General features: G+C 35.7%; 1 protein-coding gene across 1 annotated transcript; it reads right to left on the reverse strand.

Annotated features, from left to right (window-relative positions):
• Positions 1-996: 996 nt before the first annotated feature.
• On the reverse strand, positions 997-2838 carry LOC118346091. The gene is made up of 2 exons (XM_035687099.1): positions 2592-2838; positions 997-1476 (listed from the first exon to the last, which is right to left on the reverse strand). The coding sequence occupies exons 1-2, from the start codon at positions 2656-2658 to the stop codon at positions 1043-1045; spliced, it is 501 nt and encodes a 166-aa protein (XP_035542992.1). The 5' UTR covers positions 2659-2838; the 3' UTR covers positions 997-1042.
• Positions 2839-9523: the final 6685 nt, after the last annotated feature.

Here is a 9523-nt window from a genome sequence, read left to right on the forward strand (position 1 = left end):
AAAGGCATGAGATAGTGAGGTACGGCTATGGAGAGTTCTCTTGGAGTTGGCGCCACTTGAGATGAGGTTAGGGTTTGGATGATGAGTGAGTGTAGGGTTTCGGGTGTTAGGGCAACTAGGGTTGCCGTGGTTTAGGGTTGGCATGATTTGTGGGATTTGGATATGGCTTGGATGGATTGAGAATGAAGAATGAAAGATTCCTAAGTGATAGGAATCTTTCTAGGAAAGATGGGAATTTTGGTTTTGGCAATTATGGCAAGTCTTGGTTGATTTGAGATATTGTAGGGATAGAGAGATTCTAGGGAAGAAGTTTCTAGAATTGAGGGATTTGGATATGGAAAGGAATTAGGATTCCTGAAGTTTAGGAATCCTTATATGGTAAGTAGGGTTTTGGCTAGGGTAATTGGAGTATGGAAGAATGGTCTTTTAGGGTATAGCCAAATATGGTAATTATGGGAAAGCAATGTGGTAGGCATATGGAAGTGTATGGGGAGTGCGAATTATGCAAGAAAGTGTAAGAACACAATGGAAAAGAGATGAACACTTGAGAACTTTGAATGAACACAAAGATAAATAAATAAACTTCGATTCACGAATTGCACAAAGTTGAAAAGAAGCCTCATATATTGATAAAATGAATCACACCAATTCAAGAATTGTAAGGATTGATTCTCTCTTTAGGGATTCACGAATTGCACCCAAAAGAGCTCAAGTGCATATGAACAAAAAATGTGATCTCAAGAACAATAGCCGTCCTCTAGGGAAATTATCAAAAGATGTAAATGAAATGACTAAGGGTCCTATTTATAGAGATTACAAAGTGGAAACTCCCAAAAGGTCTATTGAAAAATAATTAAATAAAAATAAATGAAATCAATAAAATAGTCTTGCAAGGACCATGGTGGCCTATGGCATGAAATGGCCCATGGATTGGCTAGTGTGATTAATGGCCCAGGGCTGGGCTGGTCTGGCTCATGGTTGGGGCTTGGCATGGTGCCATGCATGGCCTGCTGATGGGCATGGTATGGTGCCATGCGTGGGCCTACTGGTGGGCACGACATGGTGTTGTGCAAGGCCTGCTGATGGGCATGGCATGGTGCCATGCATGAGCTTGCTGGTGGGCACAACATGGTGTCTTGCGCTGATGCTGCATGGGTGTGCGAGCACTGGGCTGCGCACAGTCACTAACCTCGCTAGGCATGCGCATGCTGGGCAGCGCATTGGGCTGCGCGCAACTAGTAGCCTTGTTGGACACCTCATGCGTGTCAAGGCATGGGCCATGGCACGCATGCAGGCTGGCTGTGGAGCTGTTTTGACATGTCAAGGGTAGTGTCGAGGCCTGGGCCAGAGCCACTTTCCTAGGGATTCTGACAATATCCCAAGCATTGCAATTCTCCACCAAAAAATAAGTAGGGGCCAGTAGCGCCACACTTTTACTAGCACTAACACTTTCAGCTCCAAGGAACCATGATTTATCTGGGTTTTTGGAAGAGAAGGTTAATATTACAGTAAATGCTAGCCAATATGAGTTTCACACTCACATGAAAAACATTTCCTTGCAAGTTTAAGATTTTTTGTAAATAAAAGGGGAAGATTGTCTTATTTATTAAGAGAGAATTCTAAACATAGGGAGTGAGAGAGGTTTTGAGAAATTAAGAAGGGAACGAAAGGTAAAGAAATAACATTTGAAGTTAAAATCCTCCCACTACATTCATTTTTATTCTCATAATTTAAACGCCTCAATTCAAGAATTTTCAATATTCCTTTCTTTTGTCTTTTTAATGAGGGTTCAAGCTACCATAGGGAGAGGATTAGGTAATCTTCATGACATCATAGAAATAATCTGTTATATATGTTAGAATTAATCGTGGATAAAAAAAAAAAAAAAAATTTGTTGGCGTTACGTTGAGATATGTTAGAATTAGGATGTCAAGAGCCATGAATTTGTAGATTATGGACTTTGTTTTAGACTTTCAATGGATCCCAATTAGGCTTCCTTCGTTATTCTACTGCGTTTGGATGTTAAGTTGAATTGAGTTGAACTTAGTTCTTTATGAATAGTAATGAGTTGAATAGTAGATGGAGTTATGTAGGACCCATGTAAATTGAGTTTAAAATGTGTTTGGATATTAAGATGAGTTTAGTACTTATTATGGAAAGTTGAAAAAGGTTGTGAGTCTCACATATAATTTTGACAAATTCAACATTACTCAATTCAAAATAATTTTTAATTTTTTTCATTTAATTATTACCTAAACCTAATCCAAACATAAAAATTAATACAAATTTTACAAATTTTAAAGCAAAACACAAAAATCAATACAATTTTTACAAATATTAAAATAAAAATTATATTAAAAAATTATTTCACTGCATGCTATTAACAAAATCATGATTTACTTAAAGTGTCCGAACATATTCTGTGCTCGTTTGATTAGAGCAATAGTGATAAAAGAAGCTAATTACCGTCACCATAGCAGCTACAGGGATGAGAAACGAAACTAGTAAAAAAGCATTTTGTTTTATATATAAATGTGTAAAAATTATAAAACAATTGTGTCTAATAATAATAATAATAATGTGATACTTACGAGAACTAGCTACCACTTCCAGTCTTCCACTAATCCAGAAGATGATGAGGGTAGTCATTATTGTCATGCCATCCACATAATACGGCCTCCCTATTCCCTAAGGGAACATATTATTCATGGAGTCATGAGCCGACTATTTCCACGAGGAGATCCTTTGGTGGGTCAACCCTTGAAATTAAACTTTTGACAATGGTTGTGAGAACGTGTTGATGGGAACAGAGAGGATGAGTGCTTGGGTTGATGCATGGTGCAGTGCAGCGAGAATGAAGAGAAGATAAGGTTTACATTTGGAGAAGGAAATACATGAGAGGGAATCGGGTGCTTTGAGATGCAACAAATCTTTTTTTGGATACTTTACGCGTCGCGATGTGATTGGCCAGTGTGAAAATGAGTTTTAAATCCATCTGGTTGGAAGCTTTTCCCTTCAGGGAGTCATGAGCCAACTATTTCCACGAGGAGTGGGTCAACACTTGAAATTAAACTTTTGACATGGTAGAAACATGGCAAACGAGGAAGAAGAAAAAGGCAAGTTGCTAGGGGGCATCGGGAAATGAAGGAAGTAGTACTGAAGTAATGGAAGACGAAAATGAGTGGTTTTTTTAGTAAGCGCTCATTAATTAGCTTACTCTTTCAACTCTTTCAACTCTATCGTTCGCAGTTTTATTGGGTTCAAAATTTCAATGGGTCTCCACCTAGCTAGCTAGTTTGAAAAAAGATATATACCAACCGTATGTTTTAGCAGCTAATGCAATTTTCTCGAATGGGCCGTTCATTTTGGTCTAGAAAAAGTCTAGAAATATGCGGCATTAATTGTTTGGTTTATTTCAACTTTCAAAATGTTTGAACATATGCAATCCTCAATTGCAAATTAAACATCTTTCATTCTCAAAAAAAGAAAAAAAAAATATTTCAACTTTTTTTTATCTAAAAAGAACAAAACTCAAAACAATAAACTTTTATAAAAATCAAAATACAAAAATATCATAAAAAAATAATGACTATCCATAAACTTTAATATTTTTGTTACTTATACTAACTTTAATTTTTTTTTTTTGTAGGACAAGATGATATAACTTAAGGAAACGATTGCAGATCCATCTGATGAATTATTTGTCAATGATGTTCATATCTTTTCTTAAGTTCTTGGACTACGTTATGGATATTTGAGGGGCTTAAGATATTGCATGAAGTCATCATCACTATCATCATCCTCTTATCAAGTCAGATCGAATGACAAAACTCAAGAATTATAGGAAGCAAGGCTTGAGGTAGAACATTTGAGGTCCAAGAAAAAAGAGTTGCTGACCCGATTAGTTCAAGCAATGGATTTAGAGGCGAGATTCGAATAAAACATGCAGAAGAAGATGGAGATTCAATCCCAATAATTGTTTAAACAATGACAATCAATGATGTCTCAAAACTCTATGCCACCACCATAATCCTAGAACTTATTTTTCTTTAATTGTCTTTTTATTATTCTGTCCCAGAACATTTGAATAAATATGATGTTTAAATTATATTATTTAATATTAGTGTCGTCCTTTTAATTAAAATCAATTTCGTATCTTGAGTATCATTCGAACAAAAAATACTCAGTTCAAACGGTAAATCTTTTTACCTTGCATTTGAACTAGAAAACAAAACCATTCGATCAACCTGAGAAAAATCTAGTCTGTTAGAACTGCAAAACCTAGAGTTCGAATCGACTCCTGTTCGAACAGTCGTTTTATATTTGAACCGGTAGCAATCGTTATTAATTGTGTTCGAACAACAATTTTTATGCTCGAACAAACCCTGTCTATTCTAACACTGTCCATTCAAACATGTTCAAATCTATTCAGTAGTTCGAATCAAGTTTTTGTACTGTTTGAACAATTTTCAAGTTGGTTCGAACGAGTTTTTGGGATGAAAATGTTTCGTCTTAGAAAAAAAGTCTCGTTCGAACTAATTCGACTGGTTCTACCTAATTTCGTCCATAAAAGTATTTTTTTAGTACAAAAATCAAATTTTGTCCCAAAAAGCTTTTGAGACGGACTTTTTAAGACAACTTAGAGACAAATTTTTTTCGTCTAAAAAAAAATTGGATTTTTTGGAATGAAATTCCCAAAAAATCATTTCTCTTATAGTGACATTTTTAAATTTGAAGATATTCTTAAAATTATTGTAGCTCATAGTTCAAGCTTTTACTTTTTGAAGAAGCCAATTTAGATAATTTTATCTACATTTCTTCAAATTTTAAAGATGCATTGACTCTTGAAGAAACCAATGCAAGTGCTCTGGGAAGTAGGCCTCATGTTTGGGCATCATGAAAATTTTCAAATTTTTTTTAATTTCATTTTCAAACATCACTTAATTACAAAATAATTTTTTAATTTTTAATTTTTTAATTTTTTAATTTAATCATTACTTAATCATTATCCAAATATAAAAACTATACAACTTTTATAAATTTAAAAAAAAAAAAATCAATACAAATTTTATAAATTAAAAAAATAAAATTATATTAAAAAATTATTTCACTACTATTAACAAAATCATGATTTATGGTAAGTTTGGGGTGTGAGATGAAAATTTTGTGTTTTGTTTTGAAGTTTAAAATATTAAGTTTTAATATTATTATTGTTTTGAGATTTGAAAAATGTGTATTGAGATTTGAAAAAATTGAATTGTTTATTATATTTTGTATGGGGATTTGAAAAAGGTGTAATGATGAGATGAGAATTTTGTGTTTGATTTGAGATCCCAAACCTGCCCTTAGTTAAAGTTTCCGAAGATATTATGGCCGGCTCGTTTGATGGGAGCATCGGTGATAAAAGATGCCAATTACCGTCACCATAGGAGCTACAGGGATGAGAAACGAAACTAGTAAAAAAATATTTTATTTTATAAATGTGTAAAAATTATAAAACAATTGTGTCTTTATTGTTAACCATAATAATAATAATAATAATAATAATAATAATAATAATAGTAATAATAATAATAATGTGATACTTACGAGAACTAGCTACCATTTCCAGTCTTCCACTGATCCAGAAGATGATGAGGGTATTCACTGCCATGCCATCCACATAATACGACCTCGCTAAGAGAACATATAATTCATGGATTGGAAAAGCTTCCTACCGGATGGGTTTAAAACTCATTTTCACACTGGCCAATTACATCGTAACACATAAGCCATCTAAGAAAAGGCTTGCTGCATCACAAAGCACCCGATTCCCTCTCATCTATTTCCTTCTCCGCACGTAAACCTTTCGTTCTCTCCTTTCTCACTGCACTGCACCTGCATCAACCCAAGCACTCATCTTCTCCGTTCCCATCAGCACCTACACCAACCCAACGTCCTCTCTGTTCTCTTCCTCTCCCTTCCTCAAGCCGACCAACCTAGATGACGGACCAATGACTTATAAAAAAAGAAAATTGGTTAATTTATTGAAGTAGATCATTCTCTCCTATATGGACCCTGTCAAAGCAACGAACATACACTGCCAAAGCCCACGAAAAATCAATGAAAAGCACCACGAAAACTCTGTATTGTCGACAATATTCCAAGTCCTCAACATTGCAATACTCGGATGGATGAATGCCTCAAGAGAGGCGTATTTTGGAATGGAATAAAATGCAACATTAAACGAAGACGGTCGGCAAACAACTATGCAATACTCAGGAGAGAAGAACAGAGAGAAGTCAAATTTGCCTTCCGTCTGCTTTGAAGTCGAGTGGGGCTTCTGTTGGCTTGAGGAAGAGAGAGAGAGAGAACAAAGAGTCTTTAGCACTGGGTCTTCAGCTATATGTGCTGGGATTTCGTGCGTTCTACTTCAAGTTTGGGACTTTCTACACAGTTTGTGGTGGTTTTGGAGCTTGAAATTAAAGTTGCTGGTTTGCGGTGAATTTGGTGTTAGAAGGGTTTGTTAAGGTTTAGAGGGTCTTTTTTTGTACTTTTAGTTTAACTATTTTGTATTGGTGAATTTTAAGGTTTATTTATCTTTTTGGTTCGTATGTTGATTGGATTTGTGTTTTAGCAACTTATACTTTTTATTTTTTATTTTTATGGAAACCATAACTGTATTCATCAGCTTAACTGGAAAGCAAAGTTACATAGCTAAATGTTCATAGACTGTGTAACAGAAAATAGAAAACAAACTACACCATTTCAGACTCAACAATTAGAGCAATAGGATCAGAAATTTGATCCCCCCAAACTGTTAAGAGCCTTGAAACCGTGCATGCTTAGCCAAGCCATCAACAACTTTATTTGATAATCGGTTAGCATGTTGCACTAATACCTTAGGAATGGATTTCATTAGCTCCTTAATAGCATAAATCAGATTTCCCTGCATTGACATAGGGTCCTCCATACTTTGTATTGCTTGAACACTTAATAGAGAATCAGATTCCACAATTAATTCTAGTATACCCAGTGGAATGCATAGCTGCAGATGTTAGAGATATATGTTCTGATAAACCTCCTAACAAACCATCAGATGAGGATAAACTTAAGGAATACAAAACTGCATCCGAGAAGTCAGCCTAACAAACTATTAGATGAGGATAAGCTTAAGGAATACAAAACTGTTGCTGTTACTTAAACTTATCCTCTGTTATGTTCACTTATCCTTTGTTATTCAAATATTAGTTACGTGACTTATCCATATGTTGTAATTCAAAACTTTGTAATCCTCTATATATACATAATCAATACAAGGTGCCTGGTATCAATTTTGAACCAGCTTTGCTTTTATTTTAACTTGGTATCAGAGCATTTTTGCTCACGCACTTCGATCCTATATGGCCCCATCTAATTCTTCTGTTGTTTCTTCCTTTGTTATTCCAAACATTACCCCTTTGGTTTCTGTCAAACTAGATGGAACCAATTATTTGAATTGGACTACTCAATTCATTCCTGTTCTTAGAAGTCATGACTTACTGAGTATTGTTGATGGCTCTGAAGTCTGTCCTCCTCAATTTCTGGTTGATTCCACTGGGACATCTATTTCTGATCTAAATCCAGATTATCTGGTTTGGCAGAAGAAAGATCAATTCATTTTGGCATGGTTAAATGCCACTCTCAGTGAGAAAACACTTTCCACAGTTTATGGACTTACAACGTCCAAAATGGTTTGGAATGCATTAGCTAGCAGGTTTGCCCCTCAATCTCGATCTCGTATTTCCCATCTCAAAAGACAACTCCAAACTTTACAGCAAGGTTCCAAAACTTGTTCTGATTATCTGTTGCTAGCCAAAAGCTGGTCTGATCAGCTTACAGCAGTAGGGAAACCTGTTGATGAGGAGGACTTGATCACCTATGTGATTGGAGGTCTAAACTCCACCTATAATCCTTTTATCACCTCTCTCAGTTTTGCAACACGAGATAATCCCATTTCCTTTGATGATTTCCAAACTGAATTGCTCAACTATGAGCAATTACTTGACTCTCAAAACAAAACACTTCCCACTGATGGCACTCAGTTTGCATTCTTCACCCACAAACCAAAGTTCCACCATGGAAAAAAACACAAGTTCTCTCATCAGCAAGGTAAATCATCAAGTTATTCTAGACCTTCTCCTAATTCCAATTCTGGCTATCAATCAGCCAAACCTCAGTCTTCTAGTGGTCCATTCTCATCCAGCAAATTTCCACCATGTCAGATATGTGGCAAACCCAATCATCAGGCTCTTGATTGCTACCATAGAATGGATTTTTCATACCAAGGTAGACACCCACCATCACAGTTGGCAGCTATGCCAGCACATACTCATGTTGAACAAGAAATTGAACAGCCTTGGTACCTTGATAGTGGTGCTAATAATCATATTACAGCTGAGCTAGAGAATTTGACCCTACAGCAGCAGCCTTATAAAGGCACTGACAAAGTTACAGTAGGCAATGGAGGAGGTCTGCACATCACCAACACTGGTTCCTCTATGCTTCTCAACTCTAAAACTAAATTCTTTTTGAACAATATCTTACATTGTCCTAAAGCATCTTCTAATCTACTCTCCATCCAAAAGTTTTGTAGTGACAATAATTGCTACTTTGTTCTCACTGCTTCTCATTTTTTTGTGAAGGACATACAGACCAAGGAAATTCTTCTTCAAGGGCAGAGTGAAGCAGGTCTATACCCTATGTATCTCAAGCAGTTGAAAAACAACAAATCACTTCCAAAAATTGCTCTTGTTTCCTCATTTACTGCATTGCAAGGTGTCAAAGCTCCAATTCACATTTGGCACTCGAGATTGGGTCATGCTTCTGAGTCAACTGTCTCTAGAATAATTCGAAAATCTATGTTACCTGTTTCTGGTTCCATAAAACTTCTTCATGTCTGTGAGTCATGTCAAGTAGCTAAGAGTCACAAGCTTTCTTTTTCTGAGTCCAATAGCAGATCCACATTTCCTCTTGAGTTAATACATTCTGATGTTTGGATCTCACCAGTTTCTTCAGTTAGTGGCTGTAAACTTTATGTTCTATTTATTGATGATTTTTCAAGATTTACATGGTTGTTCCCTTTAAAGCTGAAATTTGATGTTTTAACTTGTTTTATCAAGTTTAAACAACTAGTTGAAAATCTGTTCTCCAGAAAAATTAAATAACTTCTAACTGATAATGGGGGAGAGTACTTATCTACTGCTTTTCAGAATTTTCTCTCTACAAATGGAATATTGCACAAACTCACTTGTCCTTATACATCTGAGCAAAATGGAATATCAGAAAGAAAACATAGACATATAACTGAGACAGGCCTATCCCTTCTAGCTCAATCTCAGCTTCCTTCTTGTTACTGGGTTGATGCTTTTCTCACAGCCACCTATGTTATCAATCGACTCCCTACACCTGTTCTTAGCAATGAATCTCCTTACTTCACTTTGCTTAGGAAACAACCTGATTACTCTTTGCTAAAAACATTTGGCTATGCCTGTTATCCTCTCCT

The sequence above is a fragment of the Juglans regia genome, unplaced genomic scaffold (assembly GCF_001411555.2).
Source record: "Juglans regia cultivar Chandler unplaced genomic scaffold, Walnut 2.0 Scaffold_669, whole genome shotgun sequence".
Taxonomy (NCBI): Eukaryota; Viridiplantae; Streptophyta; class Magnoliopsida; order Fagales; family Juglandaceae; genus Juglans; species Juglans regia.

Coding starts and splice junctions, on each gene's coding strand:
- LOC118346091 (XM_035687099.1), bottom strand. CDS start 2,658: ATGACAATAATGACTACCCTCATCATCTTCTGGATTAGTGGAAGACTG. Junction 1,477..2,591: donor GGAAGTGGTAGCTAGTTCTC/GTAAGTATCACA, acceptor CCAAAAACCCAG/ATAAATCATGGTTCCTTGGA.